The sequence below is a fragment of the Acanthopagrus latus genome, chromosome 3, assembly GCF_904848185.1.
Source record: "Acanthopagrus latus isolate v.2019 chromosome 3, fAcaLat1.1, whole genome shotgun sequence".
Taxonomy (NCBI): Eukaryota; Metazoa; Chordata; class Actinopteri; order Spariformes; family Sparidae; genus Acanthopagrus; species Acanthopagrus latus.
In genome coordinates this window covers 23,984,209-24,011,900 of record NC_051041.1, presented here as the reverse complement: position 1 = coordinate 24,011,900, position 27,692 = coordinate 23,984,209, and the positions used below count along the sequence as shown (strand labels likewise).

The 27,692-nt window shown below is 41.6% G+C and overlaps 1 protein-coding gene across 2 annotated transcripts; it reads right to left on the bottom strand.

Moving 5' to 3' along the window:
* Nucleotides 1–562: 562 nt before the first annotated feature.
* pkib (protein kinase (cAMP-dependent, catalytic) inhibitor beta) lies at nucleotides 563–25,196 on the bottom strand. Of its 2 annotated transcripts, XM_037093745.1 has the most exons (4): nucleotides 24,856–25,196; nucleotides 6,752–6,852; nucleotides 3,587–3,740; nucleotides 563–2,472 (listed from the first exon to the last, which is right to left on the bottom strand). In XM_037093745.1, the coding sequence occupies exons 3-4, from the start codon at nucleotides 3,726–3,728 to the stop codon at nucleotides 2,390–2,392; spliced, it is 225 nt and encodes a 74-aa protein (XP_036949640.1). In that variant the 5' UTR covers nucleotides 3,729–3,740; nucleotides 6,752–6,852; nucleotides 24,856–25,196; the 3' UTR covers nucleotides 563–2,389. The 2 variants fall into 2 exon arrangements, with proteins under 2 accessions (XP_036949640.1, XP_036949639.1); XM_037093744.1 differs by lacking the exon at nucleotides 6,752–6,852 and having other exon boundaries at nucleotides 24,856–25,191.
* Nucleotides 25,197–27,692: the final 2,496 nt, after the last annotated feature.

Here is a 27,692-nt window from a genome sequence, read left to right as displayed (position 1 = left end):
CGTGAGCCTTATCTGCTGTGAATACACACTCTGTTTTCATACCTTTCACAATAAAAGCCCTAAACAAAATTGAAAATACTGTGCAACTGCTTATCTGGGAGGGAATTCAAATTTAAAAAAAAAACAAAAACATTTTACTAACGTGCAACTTGATGAAATAGCTGACAATATCATCAGTAGTACATAATAATAGAAGGAAAGTGAAGGCAAATATTTATGATTGTTGATTTTGCATATCTGTATCCTCTGCTGCCAAGAAATGAGTGTGTTTTGTTCGGCATGGCAAGTCCACCATGCTGCACGACCATGTTTCCACAGTAGTCCAGAATGGACAAACCAAACCCTAAGAAGGCTCTTCACACTTTTAGTAGCCACCTTATGGGAAGGTGAGGCGAGGGGTGTTCAGTTGGTTGCAATCTGCAAACTCAGAGCCACTAGATCTACCTACACACCAGTCCTTTAATTATTATCCTTATTTGCAAGGATCTTTTTCGATTGCGTATGTGAAAATCTAGCACTGGTGGCTTTGCATAGAAATGACACTCTTGAACACACATATATGTAAAGCTTGTGGGTTTAATGGCGATTTTCACCACCAGATAGAATCAACACGTGGGATTCAGTCCAGCTAAGTAAAATATATGCACCACTTAAGAGATCAGGACACTACAAAATACACCTCTGATTCATCAAGCCCCCAAAAAGTGTTGATCATACAGCTTCAGATAAACCGTGAACACCTCTCATCAGCATTAGTAAGTAGAACAGCATCAAAAACAGAGGCTGGGCAGCAGCACATCAGGCTTTCCTGTTGCATTTGTGAAACACATCCACATAAAGACACAGCCACCGGCAAAACATCTTCAAATAGAGACAATTACAGAACATAATTTCTTCTCTGGGTACAATGATAATCATACAAGCAGCATGTATGACACAGGGTTATACTACAATACAGTATATACAGTAGCAGTGAGTGGATCGCTGACAAACATGGACTCTTGCTGTGCTTCTCTCTCTCCCCATCTTGCATCCTATTCACAGCTCTGCTCATGTGTTGATGAGTGTGAACAGACTTTTCTCCGTGCTGCCATTTTCGGCACCCCAAACACATTTTGGCGGTGGTGTTGCTTGCTGCTTGCTCCCGCGGCAAGTCCGCGGGCATATGCTGCCGTCGCTGGAAGGAGCACGTGCGAGGAGCCTCGCCGCAGAAAAAAAAAAGCCCTGCTGAAGTTGACGCAAAACTGACCGCCTTTCCTGACAGAGTGTTGGATCTGCAGACGCATTCGTGCAGAATGTTACAAAAGTGTTTGTTTTGTCTTTTTTCTTTTCATTTACAGTTCAAGCAGTAAAGAGGTGTCATGATGCCTCCTATTAAAACTGAGGAAATATCATTAGCCCCAAAATAATCAATAACAGTACTTCACAGAGAAAGAACACAACACAGATTTTGGGTTGTGAACTGCCACTAGGCACATTTTCAGAGGTTTGGAAAAATTACTTTTAAAAGCAGCCTTGAGCGAAAAAACAAAAGGAAATCTCTGACTTTTCTAAGTATTATCATGGAGCGGTGTGAACACCGCTGGCAGTGGGACACTATTCTCTAAAGGAATGTCTCTGAAAGATACAGACTTCCACTTATCGCCTCGCACCGTATGGACGCCTAAAAAACAAAATGGATCAAATCCCTGGTTGTTGTTGCTAAGATCAAAACAGTCTGGTGACGTGGGGTAAAAACTGTACATTTTGCAATGTGGATACACTGTACAACAGCCTCAGATTTGAAAACATACAGTAGATCGTACACATTTAGTGTAAAAGCAGAAGTGAGCGAGACAACACAAAGACTTCCCGTTTTTTCTTAAATCTACTGATTTCTTATGTCACATGAGCCGTTTTGCATCCAGTTGGGTTAAAAAAAAGCTTCAAGCCACTAAATGCTGCTACCAAACTCCCTCCTACTATTGTAAATTTAAATAACACAACCACTAGCATACAAAAATCAGCAGGAAATGCCAGATAATGGTACAGTCTGACTTTGAGTTCCTATTTTTTCTTAAATAAATCATAAAAAAATAGTGTACAGTATACAATCTGTCATGGTCCCTTTGATTCTCAGTGTAGTGTCTGAAGTGAGTGTTTAACCCGCACACACACTCTCATCGGTTCATAACTAAGTGACGTCTCGGTGCCAAACAGTCCTAAGCCCCTGGCTCCAGTCCTGCGGGAGTCGGTCCATCACTCTCCCTCCGTGGCTCAGCTGCTTCGCAAACAGGCTGACTCTCCACAGATAATCACTCTTTCTCCCACAGGTCGTCCTCTATCTCGCTCCTCATCCCGTCTCTCAGGTTATCTTCGCAGGTCTCCGGGGAGGTAAATAAACAAGTCCCTACGATCCCTCTTTCCCCTCTGAGCTCTCCGGCAGCGCTGGAGGCTCCTCCGCCGTGGGTGACTGGGCCCCTCCCGGACCATCTGCGCGCAAACCCAAAAAGGCACCATAAGAAACATGTTGCAGTCACTTTCAAGGACAGAAGAAGGAAGAGAAAAAGAAAGGATCTGGCTGCCCAAAGCAATTCTTGATCGATACTGATGACTTCAATGAAATGACACTACATGCTGAGACCTTTGAGTCATGTTACGGCTCCTGCGAAAAACTGCTGCAAAGCCAGATTCTAATCCACCAAGAGTAGCAAAGCCCTGACTGCTTTAAAAATCAAGTGTGTTTCTAAGCCGGGGCTATTTTGGGGGGAAATGCATGGTGTCCACAACTCTAGGATCAGGGGGGACTAAGTGGGCGCATGCTTACTTTAACTATTGGTAATAAAAATATTGAGAGTGAGTGTAACAGAACCGCACAGATTACAGTCTGCAACATTTGGTGCACAGAGATGTCGGGACAGAATGAGATTGAGCAGAGCTAGAATTGTACTCATACGTGTATTTTTTGGAGCATTCGAGACAAACTGCGTCATTACATTTGATTTAGCGGCCCGCTTGTTGGTTTGCTACCCATGTTGCCAAAAATACTCTGCCCAATTGTCCAACAGTGGTCTAAATTTGGCACGCCCGGTAGGCACACTGTTGCCAGAGTCGTGATAAATGACTTGGGAAGATTCTGGAAGGGAATCAGCAAGTTAAACCCAAATCCCAAATTCCCAAAGTGTTAATCCGAGCCCAAATCTGTCCCCAATGTGTGTAACAGGAGCTCCTTCTCAACAGTAAGTCTCAAGTCCCAAATCGTTGTCATATATGGACCAGAGCTGGGCCAAGGGGACTAAATACCAAACACCTGGCTCAGCTAGCAGTGTCAGGACCGTGTTGAGTTTGAAGTGACACCACATCATGGTTGATAAGATCATTTCCAAGTGTGTCCAATCACGTTTTCTTCGTCAAGACTTGAGCTACTGAAATACATACAGCATGTCGCATGAAAAAGTATGGTATATAAAAGACAGACCAAAGTTCATAGCGGGCAACCTCTCATGCAGTACAGCACTCAGAGTCACTCACTCTGAAGCATGATGTCAGAAAAACAAGTTTGGATCTGCATTGTGCTCAGTGAAAAAGAAAGCATCGGGCGCTTCACCTTTGAGGGACAGCTCAGCCAGCTTAAGAGGCAGGTCACCAGGGTTTACACCCGCCGGAGAGCCCAGGATGTCAGGCAGGGCATTTCTTCTCCCCGAGCGCCCCGAGGACGCAAAGTCCAACACTGGCTCTACTTCCGTCATGACAGAACACCCCTACAATAAAAAAAAAGAAAGAAAAGAAAAACGGGTATTAGTTCACTTCAAGCTGTAATTCTCAAAAGCTAAAACTCAACAAACCAACCCCTTATTTTTTACAATATGAAAAATTGTGTTGTGTTTTATGAACAACATGTATTTTGCAAAAAATTCAGTTGAAAAGATCTTTCAGTATAAACAGGCTATATGATTAATCTTTTATCTTAAAGCACAATCTACCCCAAAAAATTAAATATATCATATGTGTGTGTGAGATCATCATTAATTGAATATATTTCAATGTAAATAAAAGTTAGCTGTGATTAAAGGTTTTGTTTTTACTGCCATCAAGTTAGCGTTGTGTGCTTTTGTACCGTTAGCACGTAGCCTACGGGGGAAAAAAAAACCTGTAAGCCTACATTTAAAATGATCTAGTAAGTCTACTGTTTTTCCCCCGATAATTTGAATGAAACTTTAATGATATCACTTTTCAAGCGACATATATGATTGATGTGATTTTGAGTAACACAAAGCGCGGCAGTGGCCATTTATCTCGACACATCTCAAACAAAATGTACCTAATCTGTTTAGTGATTTGAGCGTCAAGAGAAAAGATTCATCATTGAAGCGGAGGATGTGTCTGTCTGGTCTCATGGCAACCAGCAGCTGGAGAGCCAGCTCTAGGCTACACTGGTGACAGGCAGAATTACATCCCTTGTCACACACACACACACACACACACACACACACACACACACACACACAGAGATACAGCGAGCCGCTGTTGCCATGGCGACAATACAGAAAAAGCACCACTGGCAGGTAAACACATGACTCAAACCCATTCTCTCACTATCTCACTTTCTCTCCCCAGTCTCCCTCTTTTGTTGTGTTGCCTCCCTTTAAATCACCCCACCATTCTGTGGCGAAGAAGCCCATTTCCCACTGCTCTCGTCCAACAAAGGAATGACATGTGAGGTAATGTGTACTTGCAGCTATACACTCACACACTCGTGCAAGCTTGCGCACACACTTGCGATCTGGATCTCAAAGAAAAAGGGCCACAGGTTGGCCATCTGTTAGCCTCAAGCGCTATTGTAGCTCAGCCGTTAAGCGCGTGCGAGACATTGTAGTGAATTGAGGCCTTTTTTTTTTTTTCCTTTTTTTAATAGTTCCATGAACGTAAACAGGTTTCTCGCAACACTTTCAGATAATCACATGATGTTAACCAGGACCATGACTCTGCACATCCGGGGAGGAATGGATAATCACAATGAAACTGTAGCTTTCGTGTGGTTTTGTTTGATTAAATGTGACAGGTGTAGCATTTTTGAACCTCAATTTATCATCAAATGATTTGATTACCACAAATGATTAATGGCCTTTTTCCATGGCAGAAATGATGTCATGGTTTCGAAATGTATGACATCACCCAGAGAGGTTAGGTCCACCCTCCCCCTCCCTCCAGTAGCATCCTTGTCTTTACTATCCAGGACAAATTCCACTAACTGATGCAGCGATGATTTATAGATGTCAAAATGCTGTTGTATATTTAATGTTGTGCCCTGTTGTCCAGCCTGTGTCGTCGCAAAGCTTTAAGCACATGGTCGAGAATCCTCACAGCGCAGCCACCGTCAGCATCTTTTAGAACCAACATCAGATAAATACATTTTATGATGAATTTTTTAACCGTTCAGTTCTCCTTTAGGATTTCCTTTTCATCATAAGGCTAAGGCGCAGCTCCCGAGCAGTTTTGGACACAGTTTAGTCAATCAAATTAATGTAAAATCAATGTAAAAATATCTAATAAAAAGGAACTAAATGACAGATCTAATAGCTGTAGTTGGTCCCCAGTGGATTTCTTTAGCCAGCTATTTGTTTGTTGATCATTTATCATCTGCTCTCACTTTTCCCAAATTTCTGCACACAGATAATAATAATGGTCTAAAGTAATGTGAAATTGTGAGTCTTTTGCTGAAAAATGTAAGATGCTGGATATGTTTGGTTTTTGTATTTCCAGACATAAAGGTCGAAATGGTGTTTTACAGACTCCTCTTCACGGCCAAAATAACAATTCAAAGGGGAAACATACTTAAGCCTTTATTGAATCATTTGTTTCATTTATTTTCATTTTTTTTCTTTTCCAAACGTTGCTGGCTTTTGCTCGTTTTCTCCATTTTTTTCGTTATCGACATTAGGAACAGCAGGTCTTTTAGTGTTATTCCACTATTTCAATTTGACCATGCACAAAAAAAAAAAAAACCTGAACGTATATGGAAAAATAGATAAACTGTCACAAAAAGGATTTTACACTTGGCTGACATGGACAGTTGTTGTATCAACGGAAGCCAAATGTGACAAAGTGTAACAGAAATAGACGAGGTTCGCCTGGAGCCTTTTTAATTGAGACGTCTTGTTGCGTCCTCGTCGTCTGCAGTTCGTCACACTGTCATGAACTAGAACCTGCAGTATTTATAGACTTACGGACAATAAAGAAGGTCATTTATACATTTTCAGGTTTTCAGCGCAAGTATCTTTTGTGCCTGCCATCTATGAACCTTTCAGAGAAATACTGACAAAATTTCATCTTTAGGATTCCGAAACACAAGGACAAAAAAACAAATCGAATTCTACTGATGATTCTGTAACGCTGGGTTGACCACAAACTGTTTATCTCAACTTGCCAACTCCTACTTTTCACAGAACAGTTGTTGAAGTAATAACAAGTCGGATGGACGATGCAATTTGGGAACCCCCAAAAAAGTAGTAGAAGGCACAGCTTGTATTGTGAATTCAAACAGATGACTGGATATTTTTTTCTACTTTTCAGTAGATTTCGAATTTCATAGCAACAGAGATAAGCCTTATCCACCCTGATTATGCTTTCAGTTGTGGACTATGAACTGCCGCCATCCTGTTGCTAAACACCCGGATTTCACCTAAAACACAAAGGACGTGGCCTCTACAACTGCTCCAATATCAGGTCTTTGAATTGAATTGGTCTCTGGTATTGTAGCTGCAGTACTTAACTTGGCCTTTCAGCTGGATCTCGGTGTAGACGTCCCGGGCAGCCTTCTCTGCCTTGCATGACAAAGCTGCTCTTTGTCCTGGATCAATGGCAGCGGCTCAACTGAAAGTCCAACAATAGGAGTCTAATCAGGGCTAAGCAGCAGGAATAACATCACACAGCACATCTCTCCTTCCTGCCTCAGTCTATCTGACAGCATTATCAAGCAGAGCCACTGATAATCGATGAATAGCGTGGATTTGTCCGTTAATCTGGATAATTAAAACTGCCGCGACGCTGGCTGAAATAACGACTTGCTGTAACGTCAGGTCTACGCTGACGTTCTGTTTAATGCCCGAGACTAGCAGCTGGGTCATCCGCCGTGGATGTGACAGCTTTCCAGTGGGATGGGGGAGGATTTTCTTCTGCAGCTTTAGAGGTTTTAGTCTGTCAAACCTTGAGTGGAAGATGCTGTGTCCCTAAAAAATATCATTTAATTCATCATCATTTTCTGCTTTTGGATTTTTAGTAAAATATGAGGCTCCAAAGCTGACGCTGAAACTAGGGATAGGCCGATTATTGGCCCCGGTCGAATGTCGGGCAAGTAGTCAGAAAGCAATATCGGTCGACCCCTAACAGAAACCCCTACCCTGCTACTCATGTACACTTACTGTAAATGTGAAGTGTGGGCACACCAGTGCATCAGTGTGAAAAGTATAACATGTCATTTTAAGAGTAGCTTATAAGCTTAAATCTTAAAATCAAGCTTAAAATTAGATATATTATTATATTATACCCCAATAATGTTTTAGGCTTATTTATTTATTTGACTTTGTCAAGCACTTCAGCTTCAACAATTTGTAACTTGTAACTATTTTTTTAAACAATTAAGGTTATAGCAATTTCTTGTTGCATATGGTGTTATTTAAGTTAATAGAAATATTCATGTGCACCTTTGTTTCCATCTACAATCATTTACATAGCACAGCACAGCATTACCGTGAATAACATTAGTATTCCTGTGTTTGGATGCTGCTGGAAACAGTTGTGAAGATGTGAGTGCACATCTCATTAAAACAGATCAGCGGTCTGGCCAAGACATGTTAATGAGGGAAGGGTGCACATTACATCTTTAAATGAAATCAGCATCACTAATAGCTCACACTGTCAGTCCGGCACCTAATGAGAACATCTGTTTGGTAACTTTCATTAAGTTATCGGATTACACATTTAACAGACACTGACCCATCATATGAACAGGTTTATTTTAGCTGATAATCCAACAACAGTTTACGTGGGATTATCTTGTCAAGGAAATTGACCTAGATACTGCAAAGCCGGTGCCGGGCTCACTCCGACACAGCAACAAGCTGCAGGTACGTTATTCAAAGGGGTGGAGTTATTAAAGCCTTCTGACAGAGGAGCTGTCGGAGGTCAAGGGTTGTTTACAGAGATGGTGCAAAGATGTCGAGTAAAAAAAGAAAAAAAAAAAAAAGAAGAAAAAAGAAGAGGACAGAGACGCTTTGTTCCCTCTTTTCTTCAACTCTACAAGCATGTGACAGCTCTGCAATTTAGAAGATGCTAATTAATGGTGCAAATCGCTACCTGGGCTATTTCTAAACACAGTGACGCCTGATAATGTAGCAGCAAATTATACAGTGTGCACTTGAAACATGCTCTGCCATGCAGGGCCACTGTGTAAATAATCACACAGCTGAAATGATCCTCTTAATATCTTGTTGGTTATTTCCAAATGAAAAAGAGAAGAGGCCCCGTTCAGCTTCGTCTTCGGCAGGTCTGTTGTATCTCTGAATCTCTGAACTTGCGCAGCTCATCACAGCAGCGCGGGGGGATTGTCTCCGAACAAACCTAGCAGTGCTCTCAATGCCGCTTAAAGCAGCTCTATTCAGAAGAAAGCCTTCCTGGCCTTTTTAAGAGAGCGCCTGTTTTTCTAAATGGAAATACTTGTCTCGGCAGTGAATGGAGGCTTTCAGCACCACGGACAGAGCGAGAGAAAGGGAGCAGGAGCGACAAGCTGGAGGAGATGCTGAGAGCTCGATAACGTGGACCCAGCGCAACCTTGGAACCGACAGCGGACACGTCGCACCTCCTGTTGTGCGCGGAAAATGTCATCACCAAACTCGATTCAAGAGCCTGGCAAGTAAACACTCCTTTGTTGCCAACAAATAAAAACACATCTTGCTGAAGTTGACCGGAGACCTTTCGGAACAAACAGTCTGGATCCAGTCCTCAGTTCAGTACGACTAATACCCCGAGAAGCTCTTATATCACTGAAGCGTCAATTTTTAGAAGTGGTTAGGTAATCATTCCAACAAACATCTGCCACCGTAAATCTGTGGAGAGCAGCGGCCATGCACTACAGTTCACCAGCAGCTCTCCACCATTTTCCTATAGACTAAGATAAGCGAAATTTGTATGACGTTGGTAGGATATTTCATAATTTGGCCATGATATTGTTTCAAATAGTGCAACACTGACAACTTTTAGCACCTACAGTCCTGTACACCACAGTGTCATGTTTTCCAGTAGATGACATTGAACCAAACTCTTCTGTTTTCTCCTATCTTTGTTGTCATGGTCTGAACACAAGAATCCATACAGTTAGTTTGCCTGAACGCAGAATGCATTTGGCGAAATAAAAACTAAATCAGAGCGTTTCGGAACAAAGAGTAAGTTAGAACAAATCAAATCTGAACAACCACTGCCAGCTGTTGGTACTTGGCGGAATATTTTTTGTTTCACCAAAAATACTCAGTTGTTGGTGCATTTGTTAAACCTGCATTAATAGATCTTTTTTTTTCATCCACTTTGAGGTAGCACAACAATCTGTTATTATAATATTAGCAACATTGGCATTTTTTGGAGTAGAGTTTTACGTCCAGCTGAATGCTAGCTCAATGTTCTCCCTCTTTTTATCTCTGTTCTGGTCTCCATCTTCAACCGTTAACTGCACTATTCTGTTCACCAGCTACTTGTTAACGTTGTCTGTTGGCTGTCTGGTGCTGAGCACATAAACAGTTTACAGTTTACCAGAACTGCGCAGTTGTTTTTGATATTATACCAAAACACTGAGCTGAAAGACACTAAAATGCACTGTAAACCTGAGAGAAACTGAAATCAGGTCATACTTCTTTTTTTTTTTGTCACCATGAGTGATACCTTTCACAATGCTTGTTGCCATTTGATCTATCACAAACATAAAATCATTGTTTATTTTTTACTACATAATAAAGCTGATGATAGACAGCAAAACAGTTTTGAAAACAATGGTAAGATTTTCCCTGTAATAACAATTAACAATAGGGTAGGATATCGAAAGTACATTCAGTGTGGAGCATGTCTGGCTTTTTCAGCTGCACAAAATAAGCTTTTACGAATCCACCTGTTGTACAAAAAAATGCGTGGAAGGAGATATTTGAAAATGTCACGTCCATTACAGTCAGTGGGTATGTCAGAATTAATGTGACAAGTTTTCCACATTTCTCCTCTCCCAAGAAAACACACATGTCTCACTCACAAGCCTCAAGATTAAATTCTTTAAGATGCCAAATACTGGAAGTGAACTGCAGAATCGCAGGCACTCTCCATTTTTGCTGGATTAAAAATGTATTAGAATGTCACACCAGGGAAATATACTGAAAATGTGTCCACCTCTACATGTAAGGTGCGCATATGATCTGATTATCAAGAGCTTGGGGGGACCATCTCGCTCGGGTTACACTGGAAGCCCATTGTTTGCACGCATATTTGCTCTTATATAGTTTTCAATCAGCGTTTACTGTCGTACATCACTAACTAGAACTACATGAAAACAGTCTGCAGAAGTCCCATCATGTATTCCATAAAATAAAATTTTCAGCTGGGTTTCTTATAAACGAATTGGCTCTCTGGAGGAAATGTTGAATCTTAGAACATGTAGGTTGGTTCTTAAATTCTAAGTTCTCCCCATGTAAAACCACTCTAGTCTCTTCCAGTTTTTTCACTGATCATTTGGCGGTTATTATAGGGAAAATCTAACTTTCCTGATGAACAAATCTTAACTGTGACCCAAGCATATATTAGGTCATGTCAGACCATGTCTGCAAACTCAAATGATGTGGTTTGATGTGTGATTGTAGCTTTACTTAGGGCTGGGTGATATGGCCTCAAAATAATCGGCTCAATAAGAGAAATGCTCAGAAATATCTTCGCCTGGGCGACCAAATTAAATGATAAAAATAATATTTCTGGCCAAATACCTTTATACTGATACTGTAACAATATTGCAGGGGAGACTTTATATAGACTTATATCATGATAACAATAAAATGTTAATAGATTTATTGCCCCAGGTCTACCCCAACAGATACTGATTTTTTCTGGCTAATACTGATATTGAAACTTGGGTGTCTAAAATGTATTTATATTGCTAGAATGACCAATCACTATATGGTACCCTTATGGTTCAGAGCAAAAGTGACTCGCCTCGCGTTCGGTCTGAACGCATCATTATAAGTCTACTTTGTGACATAGATACAGTGAGCAGGAAATTTTACAGTCGAGAAAGACATTCCAATTTCAGAAGATTTAAAAAGTGAATACTCAAATGAAATAATAGTAAATAGTACTATAAATTCATTTTCAGGCATTAAAAAGTCCATTATTATGTTAAAACATATAGAATACTACCACCAAGGTCTTTAAAAAAACGTACCCGTCTGAGATCTATTGTCTCCAAACAAGAGACAATGAAAGATATCAGATCACCGAGCCAAGCAGCCTGGCCCTGCCTGCTGCCTGAGGCTGACCTCTATTCTGCTCGTCATCAGTCTAACACTCACGGTGCGACAGACACAGAGGCGCAGCCACAGTCACTGCACACACACAGCTTCACCACAGTCTATACATTATATATCAACACATAAAACAAATGAACTGGCTATGATTCAATTAAACACTGGCACATTGTCCTGGTCACGTGTGGCATCGTTAAGGGGGGATGTTTCATTACCAATAGACAAGTTGTCACCGTGACTGTTTTTCAGTGTCGAATTTCACTCCCTACTACACACTCTCGTTCTTCACTCTCATACTTCATGTGAAAATAGGACCGGCACTAGATCGCTTAAAATAATCCGGAGCTAGCTTCTCTCGCTAGACAGTCTCACCACATCAGCTCCAACCTCTGTATTGTCCGTCTACAGTGCCTTGTCTTTGTCTTGCAACTGCATCCAGCTCTCTCCTACAACCGTAGTATTCGCCAGTCAGTAAGACTGTGGGGGTTTAGGTCGACGAGGAACTGTGGAAGAAATGATGTTTACACAGCCGGCGCAGACACGAGAAGTTTTAGATGAATAAATAATGCCTGGGATTAAGTCCCTCGCTATTTTTAGTCCCTCATACCCTGTGATTATTCCCTGTCCTTCTCCCCACTTTTTTCACTGTTATCCTAAAGCTTAACACGCTCTAGCTGCCATGGAAACTGCACCATTGTTATAAAGTCGGCTATATAGTGGAGGAGGGGAGCCAGGAAGAAGCAGACTATCTTTATACAGCATTGGCTTTGTTGTTTTTTCTGCTCGTGGAGATGTCCTCTGTTGTGATGATGTCAGGTTTGATGTTCATATATGTTTGTGTGGGGGGCATACGTTGCTGCATGTTATGCATGAAAAAAGACAGGAATATAATAAAAACTAGAAATATGTGATCAGTGTTTAGCACTGAATACATAAAAAAAATATTGCAGCATATGATGTGAAAATATGATGATGTGCGGTGAAAAAAAAAAAAAAAATCATGTGACATGCAAGTTTAGCTACTGAGAAAAATCATGCTCACATTAACAGATGCACAGGAGGTCACACATATGCACAAAAGCTGGGAGGCGAGGCACGACTCTGATATCAGCAGTTGATTTTGCAAAAAAGCCATGTTTTTTTTTATTTCTTTTTTTTTTTTCTTTTCTTTCCTGAGCAGCAGTGGCAGTGGAGAGAGACAAGAGAGGCAGAGTGAGTGGAGACTGATCTAATGAGACAGCGTGATCACAGCCTCCCTTCAGATCTCGCAAACATCCCGGGCGCATCTTCCCGTCTTTTCTGCTGATCCGCACGGCCCTTTTTTTCTCGCTATGGCTGCCTGCTTTCATGTTTCAGAAGCCAGGACTCGCAGACAAAAAAAAAAAATGCATCAGCAGAGGCTTTTACTTTGTAGATAATTTGCTCTGGGGGGAGGGGAGGGATCTTTTGAGAGAGCAATCGTCAAGGTCTTGTGCTACAGGTCTGTGCATGTACTGTATAACCGAGATTATTCTCTCGGTGGGTAAATTATCTCCACATGAAAGATTTTCCCAGGTTGTCTATTAGAAATCAACCTATTTCTCAAATAATCAGAAACATTTGTATGTTTTTCATCATTCTTATTATCAGTCTTATTACTTTAGTGCTCTGTGGTTGTAAATGTTGTCTCAGAGGCTTTTCCATCTGAATACGGATGAAACTATGAAGGAATCTCTCAACTCACTGTTTGCCAAACACCTTCACCCATCAGCAACAGTCCAAACCTAGCTTAGCAACCGTATACTAGCGACAACGGGTCTTTCAAGCTTTTGATTGTTCCACATAGAAAAAGATAAGAGTTTGAGCTGTGTTTTTTTTCTAATCTTTACAAAAACAAAAACACATTTTTCTATATAGCACTTGGTCTCAGGTAAGGTTCAAACATTAGCATTCCGCGGTTAGGCTACTTAAGGAGGCTAGTTACCTTGTTTTACCAAAGTAAAATAGCACATCATTTGCCAACTAGGTTCCTTTTGTGGGGTTTGTTACGGCTACGTTAGAAACCGCCGCCTCATGGGAGCTGATGCTGCCACATTTAAGCTAACGTTAGCGGCTTTTCAAAAATAAAGGGTTTTTGCAAGTTGTTTTTACCGCGTTACGTATAATGTGCATATTTAAGACCCTTTAACATGATTCTTGCGGTGCATCGATTCAGCTTGATCAAAATTAGCTTTAACTTACAGTCAACGACATACTTATAAACTACTTTGTGGAACCTCTGTGAACCTCCCGGTGCCGCAGCATACAGTGCTGTGCTAGATTGGAAAGTCTGACAGGCATAGCAGGCTTAGCAAAGGGTCAGTTGTCTTTCTTAATTTTTATCATCAGTATCACAAAGACCTGCTCTAAATCGGCTCAATACTGGTATTGTTACGGAGCTTCAAAGCCATGCTATCAGAAACTACCCAAAAAGAACTCAACGACGTCATTGAGCTTAATAGTTAACCGGCACATAGGTCCAAAGAGCACCTTTACAGCCATTCAAATAGCACCCACATAAAGGCAAACCGCCCTCTCCGTAATTAACTGTGTTTAATGTGCAATAATAACAACAAGCCATTAAACGAAATGAGGCCAACCAAGTGTCCTCCACATTGTCAAATATGAGACAGGCTGGGCCGCTTTTCATCAGGGTCAATCACAACAACAGAGCACCCAGCTATTTACAGCAATTAGCACACTTGACGGCGAGCGGTAAAGAATGGCTGGCAAGCACCGCTGGCAAGGGGCCCCAGGAATGATCTGAAGGACAGAACATGTCGAGTATGAAGTCTGTTTTGGGGGATGTACGACTTTTACACTCCAATGTTCTGGTTCAACTCTGATTAAACGAATCATACAGAAACGAGCCTCCAATGTGCTCCGTTAGAAAGGTCATATGAGAAGAACCATGTTGTACTAGCCCTACATAATGTCCTGCTTTTGCCTGGCGGTGGCTGCACGCATGACCAGTACTGCAATTGATGTAGCTCTGCTAATTAGACTGAGTGAAAGTAAGACTAGACTGGTGGCCTCTGACTCCAGTCTTTACTGGTTTTGTTCAATCACAGTACTTAACAGGTTATTTCTGCCTATTTACATATTGAAGTCAATTTACTTGTCACTTGGACTAGGCTGTAAAACAGTTCTTTTATGTCTTATTGAGCTTTATTTTACTCTTGCCACCACAGTCTGGGGTTGGAAAAGCACAACTGTGTACGAGACAAGGAGGGTCTACACTCAATGACACTGTTGAGATGCATTATGGGAGGTGTAGTATGTAGTTTTATTAGAGCTTGACCCACACCAGGAAATAAAAGTCACCATATCTGTGTCTTTTCGGCCTTAACTTTTGACTGTTCCTTTTTCATCCGCCTCTTGCGAGGGCAATACTCAATCACTGGAGCACTCTTTCATCCAAGAGTGACGCAAACTATCAATCATTTAAACCGCAACTTTAATTTTGCAAAAGAAGATGATGTGGTGACATGAGACACAGCTGGGAAACTACAAGGATGAGCACAAGACATTGGGGTGTCACGATTCTCCATCTGATTTGAATTTCAACTTGAAGGCTACTAACCTGTACGATTTTTACACAACAGCTTGACTTTATCCTCTTGGCTAAAATGGCACTTTGGGGATTTATAAATAAACAGGGAACAACAGAAATTCCACTTGATACAAAGTTTAGTTTCTCAAATCTGTCCCTGTTCTGTAAACCCTCTCCTCAGACATCTAAAAAAAAAAAAAAAAAAAAGATCTCTGAAGGAAAAAATAAAGCCAACATCTCCAACCATGCCAGAGTCACCCTGGCACCAGTCAGTTGATTGTCTTCGTGGATAAGTGTAGAAAGTGCAGCTGCAGGCTACTGTTAAGGTAGCTGTGTCGTCTTTCAAGTGGATTTTTGTGTGTGTGTGTGTGTGTTTTTTTTCCTTTGGATGCACACACAGGTAGGTGGGGGTGGGGTGGATCCTTTGGCGAGCTTTTGATTTTAAAATAGAAAGCTCACTTTAATTAATTTACACCCCTATTACACAATATGTTACGCACGGGCGCACAATATTGATTCTAATTGCACTCTCACACATGCACGGACAGTCTGTAATATCGATAGTTATCATTAGTTTTTAGGGGTCATAGCAAAACAAAAATGACTTTCCAGGAAAAATGCGCAATACTTGTTTTGATGATAAAAAAATAATAATAATAAAAAAGAAGAAGAAATAATGAAAATATTGCAATCTTGAAAAAAATCAAAGAGCCTCGAGCAAAAGTTTCAATCTAGGGCAGAAAGCGTGGGTGGCTCTTCAAAAACGTTTTGATGATGGTACCAAGATGATAACTAACTTTACTATACTTCAAAAAAATATGAACACGTTTCTCTATGAAAGCTTTTTTTCATTCAAGAAAAGAAGCCAAATGCCAGTGGCCGCACAAGATCTTTGCCTAAAACGTCCTTATTTATTTAAACCAGGAACAATTTGATCAAAGAATTACCAATCTGACCAGACATTCCAAGTATTGAAGTACGATGATGTCCCTCAGACTGGAAATAACTGCTAACTAAATTAGCAGTTGATCTGACTATTAATCCCTATATCAAAAATAGTGAATAATGACCATGAATATTTCCCAGAACCATCTTGAAAGAGTTAATTTTGTCTGACCAACAGTCCAAACATAAAGATATTGAATTTACTACAAAATTAAACAGATATATTGAGTGGAGAAGTTGCAAGCACAAATGTTTGGCTTTTTTTTTTTTTTTTTTTTCCCCAGAATGGTGACAAATCATTTCCTGTCTTTTCTCAGCACATAGTCTGCCTGGAACGCGTAGTATTATCTCACAGAATCCATAGATCAGCCGAACCCCTGTATCAGCAGCAAGGCCGAGAGAATAAATCTACTGTATGTGTCACGCATGTCCGATACATGTGTGACACCGGGAGGACAGTGTGGGCTGCTGTCACATCAATATTTCAGCGCGAAGCTTGTTGTTTGAAAGAGTGTAGCCGAGGCCGTCCTCCACCCGGGGCTCTCTCAGAACCAGACCGTCGTGTTAACAGCGATGCCGCCTGGGTGGCTGCGGTTGCACGTGCTGCTTCTGCACGCTGGCTACCGCCCATGGGCCTCTGGCACTCTCCGACAACAACCCTGGCAAATGGGGCATCAGTTGAGACACACGCACGCACACACACACACACACACAAAACTGCTATACACACACACTGCCACCCTGCATCAGCACAAGTGTCAAGCTGTTGTGTTTGTGTTTGTGATTAAAGCTGCACTCAGCAATGGGGATAAAAGAGGAGCGACAGCAGAGGAGGATTTCATCTCCAGCTGTAGAGTTTCCACTCGCACTCAATCCGTCCATCCTGCCATATTCCCACATTTTTACAGCGTTAGCAGAGAACTCACATTCATATCCAAAGCATTTCCCTTCAGCTCCTCCTGGAAGATCCCAAGGTTATTTCCAGGCCAGACAGGACGTGCAGTCCTAAATTCCTGTTCTGGGACTAAGCTGGACAACATCAGATCTCCTGACTCAGATTTTATTCCTACTTTGGGCTGCGATTAACAGCTACATTCGCTGTAGATTCCTCAAAAAATGTCTGTCACAAACACCTAAGATGACGATATCAGATTGTTTGTTGCGTCTGACCAACAGACCTTAGACACAACGGTATTATGTTTATCATCACATGATGACGATGCAGTGCTGGAGATCCGTTTAATAAAAGGTCATCTTGGTGAATTTCCTTCAACACGATAATTGTGCATCAAAGACGATCATGTGCCATCCAGCTTGCTAAAGTGCCAGCCTGTCGTCATCAGAAAAACAAAAACGAGAGCAGCTCCTTACAACCCCGTATCATCGCGTCTTGTTAGATAGCAACTTTTAGCGCCTGTAGTAGTTATTACGGCGGCAACGGAGAAGACAGGAGGAACAGTATAGCTTGAAAACAGAAGTCAGCGATGAGTTATTTTAACTTACTGAGTGAAGTTACATCGTGTGCATAACATGATTTAAGTTCCTATCGTGACATAGGTACGTGACATAATTATTTGAAGCCAAGCCACAATGTTTTCCCAAACCTTCCCAAGTAGTCACGTTGCAGCGGTCACGTTGTTTTGGGAAGGGCAGACAATCAACTTTAAATAGTCATTGAAGTATGAGGATGTGTCGAACGTACAGTCCTACAATGATTTCCTGATTTGTTTTGAATTGCCCTAAGGCGGAGTGTGCCTAGGAGGCCTACACTGAACCTTTCCACGGCAGACATTTTGAACTTGTGAGAGCAGGAAAACTACAGGTGGAACTTACAACATTAATGATGGCTGCATTCCATTTAGGTGATCCAATTCCAGAGGGCTCTGGTGTTGTTGACCTTAAGGGACATGTTGTAGAATGGAGCCCATTGTTAACGTTATTGGTCACACCAGTGCTTTTCCAGCTCTGATATGGTGACTGTGGCTGTGGTTCAGTGGTAGAGGAAGTGTCTCGTTATCATAAGGTCACTGGTTCAATTCCCCTGGTCTGCGTGTTGAAGTGTCCTTGGGCAAGATACAAAAAAGAGTCTGCAAATTGCCCCAAATGTAAACTGTATACCTATCTGTGATGCAATTGAAAATGATTCCAGTGTGTTTTAGTTCCACTTTTAGAGTTTGACGCATATTTTCATGATTATTGGAATAATATCAAGAATCTCAGGTGTTTTGTCCGAGATAATGCTGACCTTTCATTCCCACGCCCAGTCTGGATAGAACTACGGCTAATCCGACTCGAATGACGATTATTTTGATTTCTAACTGGTGATACCAAAGAGAATTCCAAACAGTTCGCTCCCGCCGTCACTGAAAGATGCAAATATGCCAAGCTGCCAGGTGCAGCTAAAGAGAGGCCTCCTTAGAGGAAAAAGGCATGCTTGATGTTTGCATTGAAATCCAATTCAAACAGCGATCGCACCTTTCACCCGCTTTCAGCCTCCCCACTTACCAGTCAACAGCGTGAGCTCTTCAAATGGTTGATGTCTGACAGACCGCTCTGAGATGCCGTGCCTGTTTCTAGGGCAGACGGGATTCCACGCGGTAATTACAGGGGAAAGCAGAGCAGCTGATTCTATTGTGTGGTCTGATACACTGGAAAGGTCACTGATCTGTAGATTGAATGGATGCCATGCAAATTACAATGCACCCTTTGTTTCCACCGAGGAACCATCCCGTCTCACCTACTGTTCCTTTCCCATCTAATCAGTATGGAGAGGCTGGCAGCAGGAGACATGACACTGACGAGCCACAGTCCTTTCCCATAGAGCCGGACAGAGGCATGCTGGGGGAAGTCTATTGAGTTATGCTGCCAGCCCCCTGCCTCTCGTCAGGCTGCGCTGCTGGGAAATTGGGCACGGAGAGGGTTGAGGTCAGAACAGTCTAACACGGCTTCTTAGGAAACAGGTCCCCTCTGTTCCCATTATCATCCTCCATCCTCTACATCTCGGCAAAACACGTCTTATGAGTTCTCCAGACTCAGGTGGGAAAAGAACTGAGTGACACGTTTTAATGGCAGAAAGATAAAAGTAGCGGCGGCCAAATGGCAGACAGCCATAGGTCACAGTAAAGGGCAATGGGCTTTATAGGCGCACCAGCTCCAACTAAACTCTTATAGGTCACTGGTCAATACAGACGAATAATGAATGACTAGAATTTATCCCAGGAAATTACTGTTTCCATCTTCAAAGTGGCCAGGCCCGCAATCAATGGGAATTGGATTTGGTGCCGGGTGGTAAAATTGTAAGTGACAGGCGGCACACTGCCGTCGTTCATCTTGCCGCAAAGAGACAGATTTCACAGGGAGAGAACACTTTTCTTCCTTTCAACAGCATTTTTATGTCGGCCATAAAAAACAGATATAAAAACAGTTCAACAACATTTCCTCGACAAGTCTGTAGCAGGGAGGCATAGGGCTGCTTAGAACTTGAAATGTTTTGGCCCGACGCATCAGATGACTTTGTGGTCCGATCATTTATACAGAAACACTTTAGTGTTAAATATACTGGAAGCTATCAATACAGTGTGCAGAGCTTCTGTCTGACTTTTTCTTTTCTTTCTGAGTTTTGATTCAGCACCTGTAAGTGTTTTTGGGATCTGTGCACACTACACAAGACAACTCCAGACCTATACGAATAGCTGAACGAATCATCATCAATCAACATAATCAGAAGTCAGGGACCAGGCTAGCAAAATCATGACTTCTATCAGGAGCCACTGCATTCACTTTTGATACTTGGCACCATTTCAGCCAGAACCAAAACACTAGTGAAACTAAATAACAAGTTGCTCATATTTGAAATATTTCATTCCATAAAATGTCGCCAAAATTGGTGACGTCTGTAAAAACGGTAATGAAAGCCTCACCAGCCCCAATAAGTTTTGGAGAGTCTAGAAGAGCTGCCCGACTACTTTTTATCCCCATCCAAGTTAGCTCAGTGCTAAACCGGAAGTTAGCCGACTCGGCTGGAAGTCTAGAGTGCGCATGCTCTATGGCACCCCAGCTGGACAGCCACCGCCACAATTAAAGTCTGATTCTGTGAGATACACTAAAAGGAACGCTAATCATGCAAAGTTTTGTTTGTGCTCAGTGTGAACACACCTGTACAGTACAGGACACAGGTATTATAAATTATAAGGATAAAAAGCAGAGACAAGCAGCATTTCCTCATATTTAAAAAAGCCAGAGAGGTGATTTTTTTTGTTTGATAAAATGACTTGCATGATCAAAATTGTTGTTGATTATTTTTCAGTTATTATTATTATTATTACATGTCACTGCAGTAGAATGCCAGCATCAAAGTTGTCATTTTTGGAGCTTTCTGAGATGCAAATGGATGTTCGGCTGTTGTCTCTGACCGCTTCAGCCCAAAAACAAATTTATCAAACAAACATATAACCTGGTTAAACTCGTCTCGAATACACAGCTCATGTGCATGTGTGTACATGTTGGCTCTTCACTGAAGGAAAGTGTTCCGCAGCAATGAAGATAAGCTGCTCGGCAGTGTTGAGATTTTTATAGGTAAAGCGGTTACCTGTTTACTGATTACAGCGTTAGCCTTTGTTCCCTATAAAAGATAACGACCAGGCTGTTCAAGAGGGTTACTGATAAAGGACTGTGCAGCCCAGTCACGTCTGGCACCTTCGGGACTCCGCGATCAGAATAGGTGGGTTGGGGCACGCGGCGTGATGTCATCATCTGTCTGCGATCACGGCATAACTCGATGTGACACGAAGCCCGATTTCCAAGAAAGAGCAGGATGCGGAAAGAGAACAGATGATAGGAAGTCAGATGAATCAGCCAGGGGTGACAGAACAGCAGAGCGGGCTGTCTGTGCCAACAGTGTGAGCAAAGAACCTTCACTTCCCACAACAAAATATTAACTAAGGATGTTGAAATATTATTAGAAAAAGTGACTGTATCCCATAACTACAATACCGCTGCATCCCCTGTGCCATCTAAACAATAACACAGTCTTATTTGAGTCCGTTTGGGTAATTTTTCTGAATTAAACATACAATATTGGTCAACTTTTTTTTTTTTTGTTGTCAAAAATAGATCAAGCTGTTGTGTGCAAGTTAGAAGGTGATACATACATACAAATCCACAGAGAAATGAGTGCCCAACTCTCCAGTTCTCCTCAGCTATGTGTAGCTTTAAGCCTCTTTTAGCTTTTGTTTTGATGTGCCACAGTTGTGCTGTTTAGTCCTGCTGCTTTTTAGCCACTGTATGCTGTATACATCTCGCACCAAACAGACAAAAGGGTTAGCATTTAGCTATCATTTAGCATTTTGACCATAAATAGGCATAACTATACACTGTATAGCATGTCAGCGTTGTGTTTACAGCTTGTTCTGCACACCAAAAGTAGCCAAAGAAATAACTTCAAACTACGAGGAACTACAGAACTATGAATTGGCTGCAAAGCAATCTCTGTTTAACGCCAATGCCTGTATATGACCTACGTAAGTCGACAATTTTTCTGTATGGTTAGAGTAGTTATATTTAAAGTGTGTCAGTGGGTTGGATTTTGACTTATTAGGTTTGGATATTTCTTGTGATGAAACTACTTTGAACGGTGGAGTGCTGAAGATCAAGTGAGCTGCTCTGTAGTCTGGTGGTAAGGCACTCCAACACCATCATTATATTACAATTATCAAACTTACATAGCTATAAACAGGTACCTCAACCTGTTGCCACGCATCTTCCACAGCTGTGTTTAAAAAAGAAAGACAGTTTTCAAACTAAGTCACACAGATCAAGAACCCACGGGAGGCAGCGGTGCTCATACCGATTCTGTCCACAGAGGCCGCCAGAGGCAACAAGAAGGAAGGGTCCTTCTAGCTGCTTTAAGTAGCTTTAAAGTAATACATGATCCATTGTTATACATTAAATGTTAAAATGGCACTTGAGACCTCTTGGTGTAAAGAACAGTGTGATTGAACCTATAGCCAATTTATAATATGGCTTCAAATTGACCTTTCTGACAATATTTCCAGTTGGAGCTGCAGAGGGAAAAGTGCTTTTATGACCATGATTTTGCCATTTGTTTGGGTTTCTTTCTAAGAGAACTCGGACGTTAGCATGAGCAGGGAGCGGCACGAGGCAGAATCGCAAAGCATAAATACGCATTTCAGCACAGAAACACTGAAAATTTCAAAGGCAGGATAAGTCCTGGTACTGCCCACGCTGTTTGACTGACAGGTGATCACTGCGTCACACAGCAGAAACACCACAGCAGCCAGCCACTGAACCAAGGCCAAGAAATGAGACTGAAATCAGAAAATGACCTCCTTGGTATGTAATTAACATAGGGTGAAATCACAGAATTAAAGCAAGCGCCTTGGAGCTAAAATAAAAATTAAAACCAGGGAGGAGCTGCTGCTACCCCGGCAGACCCGGGCTTCATTTACCTAACTTGACATTTTGTATCCGCTGAGGAGCACATTCAAGACTTAAAACACCGAATACACAAAGACAGGCGCCCTAACAAGGCTTTCAATTCTGTGCTTTTCGGAAACATTTCCTGCCCCACATTCAGCAAGGCATAAAGACTGAGGCTTGTTCAAGGCCTCTGCACACACGTGGAGCTGGCACTCGTCTGAAAGGAGATGGATGCTCTCCGAAGGGTAGGGACATGAAGGGCTAAACACACACACACACACACACAAACTAGCATACATACATACAGTTTACCACTTTTTCACTAAAGGGACAGTTCACTCAAGGGTTTAGCAGATTTAAGTGTTTGCCAATACATCCTTCTATTTTGTATCAGTGAGTAAGGTTTATAAAATATCATTTTCATTGTGGGCAATATTTTCAGGTTACACTGTGGTACGCACTAAACAGCTTGATAAATTCTAAATGCCTAAAAAAAAAAAAAACACTTAATAAATGCTAGGACTGGGATACAATACTTTGTGATGACAACTGGTACTTTGACTAAATATTAGTGCAGTGCCTGTTCCAAGACATGCTGTTCAGCAGAGTTAATCTGCTTACATGAGAGTTTTATAGGTCCAGGACTTAATTCTCCCGTGCAGCTCATAGACAGGGGTGCCATGATAATAACATAATGACAATAATCACATCCACCGAATTCGACGCAGCACTTCCTTGGGTCATCGGCAACAAACCTGCCAAGTGTGATGTGGATCGAATGAACCCTTCTTGAGATAGCTGAGTTACATACAGACACATTTTTTAAATTAAAAGGCCTCTACGTAAAAAAACATGGAGTGATAAACATGTTTTAGGGCCAAATGCGAGCGGATCTTGATATACTATGAATAATAAAACCATCCCCAGCAAGTGGATGATTTTTTTTAAGTTGTTGAAAGCTGCTGGATCGTGGGGGTTTTTTTTTGCGAAGGACTCAAGGGTTGGATTTTCCCCGACAGTTCCAAAAGTGGTGTCGTCCGCGCTCGTTCTCCAGTGCCTCACCTCAGTGCCCCTCTCCGCTCCGCCAACAGAAAGCAACACCTGCTAACGTTAGTTTAGAAATGGATTCCGCTAACATGAAGTAAAGGCCTGGCTTCCAGCACAACACAGGGGTGGTAGAGCGGGTTCGTCTGGCAGTCGGAAGGTCGCTGGTTTGAATCCTGGCTCCCCCTGGCTGCATGTCGAAGTGTCCTCGAGCAAGATGCTAAACCCCAAATTGCTCCTGATGAGCAGACAACACCTTGCATTGCATAGCCTCTGCCATCAGCGCATGAATGTGGGAATCTAACAGGTGTTGTAAAGCATTGAGCAGTCAGTAGACCAGCTCAAAAATATGCTATAGAAATGCTCCTTTAACACAATGAGATTTTTTTTTTCTATTCTGATAAATAATCATCTGTATATAATATTACATATGGATATAATGAAATAAAATGTAAAACCAAGTATTGAGAACGGTCTTGTAAGTTCAGAAAATGGCAACGGTTATCATATCATGTCTTATCATGCTGTTGTGATGTCTGAAATCTAAGACGATATATAGTCTCGATAATGATAAAATACTGATAAACTGCCCAAGCCTAATTTTATAAAATTATTATTTTAAATAATTAATAATTTTTTTAAAAAACATTGAATACTGGCAGAAAACACCGTCTGTTGTTAGATTTTATGCTGGCTGAATCGGCTAGACCACTTTCTCACTGCAGGCTTATTGTGTGTGTGTGTCACATTCATCTGTTCTGACCAAAAATGTGCGTTTCTGACCCCATCACGGATCGCTCTCTGCACGTTTAACATTTCGGCTTCAGACTGAGTGATTTCTGAGCGTGTTCAACCCGATCACGCCTTCAATCTGAAGGTCACGGTTCACGCATCTTTCAGCAAAGCGGAGCAGATAATCCAGCTGCCATAGAGCTCTCTGCCGGGAGCCGGTGGCATTTTGATTTGAACAGCTGACACACACACAATGCCGCGGGTCCATATGGAGGTGACAGGTAAGACTGCAGCAGCCTACTGTTGGCCTGGTTCTAACATAACTCTGGGGCAAGTGTGGCTGGATGCCCGATATAACCGGTGCTGTCAGTTTAGTTGTTTCAGCTCCTGTTGTTTAGATTTTTTTTTTCTTTTCTTTTGTTAAACGCAGATAAAGGTTCCAGCATGCCTCGCTGATTCTCTATCTGCGGCCTCTCCTCCAGCAGTCACCCCCTGCAGCTGTTTTACAGTTTTACGTGCGGCGGCAGGAGCCTGCCTGGTGGTGTCCTACCTGTGGAGCAGAACAGGTGACAGTGGATGTGCGCAACGACGGACACTCACCAACTGATTTCAGTGCGCTTCGCCAAGGATGAAAAAAAACAAAACAAAACAAACAACAACAAAAAAAAAAACACGCACAAAAAACCCCCAAGGAGTCCGAAGTTGGAACTAGCCGCCAGCCACCATCTTCTTCAGCGACGAAGAGGAGAAAGTGCGATGCGTCAGGGGGTCCGTCCGGTGCGACACGTTGCACTGCCTCATTACAGCTGACAACGCCGGACCCGAGGCACACTGGACCACTCAGCGCCGATAGCACACGGACAGCCGAGCGCTTCACCGTGCGCTCATACCCAGCAGCAACAGGGAGGTGCGTCAGGCTGCGCGCGCGCAGCCCGGAGCACACAGGAAGCGGCGGGATTTGCGCCTTCAAAGTAAAAGCAGAATAGGCTGTCGGGGAAAATAGTAGAGGACAAAAAGAAATCCCATGGAGGGGGAAGGGGGGAGGGAATGGAGCATCAGAAAAATCTGATGCTATCAAGATACGGCCAGAATGCAACATGAGCAATAAGTGATATCACAACATAACAAATAATATATATATATATATATATATATATATATATATATATATATATATATATATATATATATATATATATATATATATATATATATATTTATATTATAATAGTATGAATGATACTCCCCAAGACCTACAGACACAGGCTATACAAAGCATATTGATCTCAAAATACATTTTGCTGGCTGATATTTTTGCAGGACACATCCTGTAGGCCGAAAAGTTGGCCTCTCTTTCCGACATGAGGCTCTCATTGCATTGTCTTAATGCAACACCCTCACAGCTAAACAGCTAAAATATACAAGTAAAATACCGCCATGATATGATGTAATACTTAAGGAATGCCACCAGTTTCATTAATTCTAAATGTAAAATATGATATTGCTTGGTACAGTTATTATTAATATATCATTATTATTGTTGTTATTATCGTGCTCTTCTCATTATTGTTATTATGATTATTACTATCATCAAAAAGCTTTTTTCGAGTTGGAATTATTTGGTTTGTCTTATTGTGAAGTAACACAGTGCTACAGCTTCCTGTGTAATTCCAGCGAATTCTCGCTGCTGCTCAGAGGTTCGTACCATTGTCTTTTTAGTGCGGGGTGCACTGTAACAATACATTGAATTTTGAAATGGAATCGCCCATCTGAGACAGAATAATAATAATAATACACAGTAATTTCTTCTAAAACTTTGAATGATTTTGTTTTTTTAAATTTAATCTCCACATGTCATTCTTATTACAAAGATAGTTTAATGCAGGCACGTGTGGGCTTATTGTAGACTCAACCACCTTAAAATAGACAAAGAAAAACAGTGGTCTACTGATAACAAAGTCAAAACTTGCTTTCATTCCTTACATTTAATTGTGTATTTCATTTAGTGTTACAAAATCATGAAAACTATGTGAGAGAAATTCTCAAGTGTCCCCTCTTATTTGAATTTATTGTACTTACATACAACATTTTATGATAAATAGAAAGAGTAGATGGATAGATATACATTATTGTTTAAGGTAAAGTTAAATCTTATTGTTTATGTGCTTCCAGCGTGAGTTCTGTCTCGTGATACCTATGTGGTTGCAGAGTTTGAATGGCTGCATTCATGTACTGTATGTGGGCTAATGTGCTGTGAAAATTAACACAAAGGAACTTGGGGAAGGAGTTCATCCGGAAAGGAGGTTGGTGTGTGACTCTTGCTTGCGAGCAATAAGAACGTCCAGAGGAAATATTGTGTCGGAGGCCTGGTGTTTGGCCACTTCTCATCTGCACGAGACAAGTGACTGATTTACAGTTGCCACGACAACTACTACTACAGAGTGCCCTTCAACCACTGATGAACCTGTCAGATGCAACACAGTTAACTCACTGTCACCAACAGCCTTCTTCAGAGCCACTGGACAATAACAGAGGACATGTCGCACTGGGAATGCTATTGATTATTAGTCTCTTAAGCAGACGCATACAGCCCTGGGATTATTATGAATCCATTGCTTTTGCCAGTCCCTAGAGGAGCGCCGGCATAACAGTGCAGTGAAGCTATTGCCTGATTTACATCAAATCCATTCCTCCTCTCTGGTTCTGAGGATGCTATGAGCCTGCTGTTGTTTAGACTGGTGGAAAATGAAGGTGTGGAGAAGTACCACTTTTATCTTTATACTGATGATTCACAGGTGAACACCTTCACTGTGTTTATGAAGGTCAGACACAAACAGATGGTGGTTCTCCCCCCCTGCTGCTTTAAACTCAGTGTCTGACCTTCTTTGTCACACCTGTTTACTCACTCGGCGCTACCTCTGGTGAAACTAAATCATTATTATTCCTGTTTGCTCCTGTATGGACATATAATTACACTAAACAGTGAATTTGCAATGACCTTATTGTGCATGTGTTTTATTTCACTTAAATAGAAAATGATTCATATGTTCTATTGCCTCATTACTTATGGGTCTTATTGTTTAGCTGTGGTATCTGTACACTGTTCCTCTAGACATAGAGGGCTTAAAGGATAAGTTCACCCAAAAAAATCAGTCATCATCTACTGACCCCAATGCCAATGGAAATTTGGATGACGTTTTGTAGTCCACGAATGCTTATTTATTTATCTATTTATCTATTTATTTATTTATTTATTTTATTTCAGGTTTAGTAAGGTTTTAAGTTTTTCAGGTAAACCAAGTCCCCTTCTACTTCAGTTATTTGGGAGATTGCTACAACATTGTTTTGGTGTGGAGAACCAGAAATGTTTTGTGAACTACAAGTCGACTTTCTAACCGCTTGAAGGTGAGTAGTGGACTGAATTTTTATTTTTCTGT

Coding starts and splice junctions, on each gene's coding strand:
- pkib (XM_037093745.1), bottom strand. CDS start 3,728: ATGACGGAAGTAGAGCCAGTGTTGGACTTTGCGTCCTCGGGGCGCTCG. Junction 2,473..3,586: donor GGCTGAGCTGTCCCTCAAAG/GTGAAGCGCCCG, acceptor GTTTGCGCGCAG/ATGGTCCGGGAGGGGCCCAG.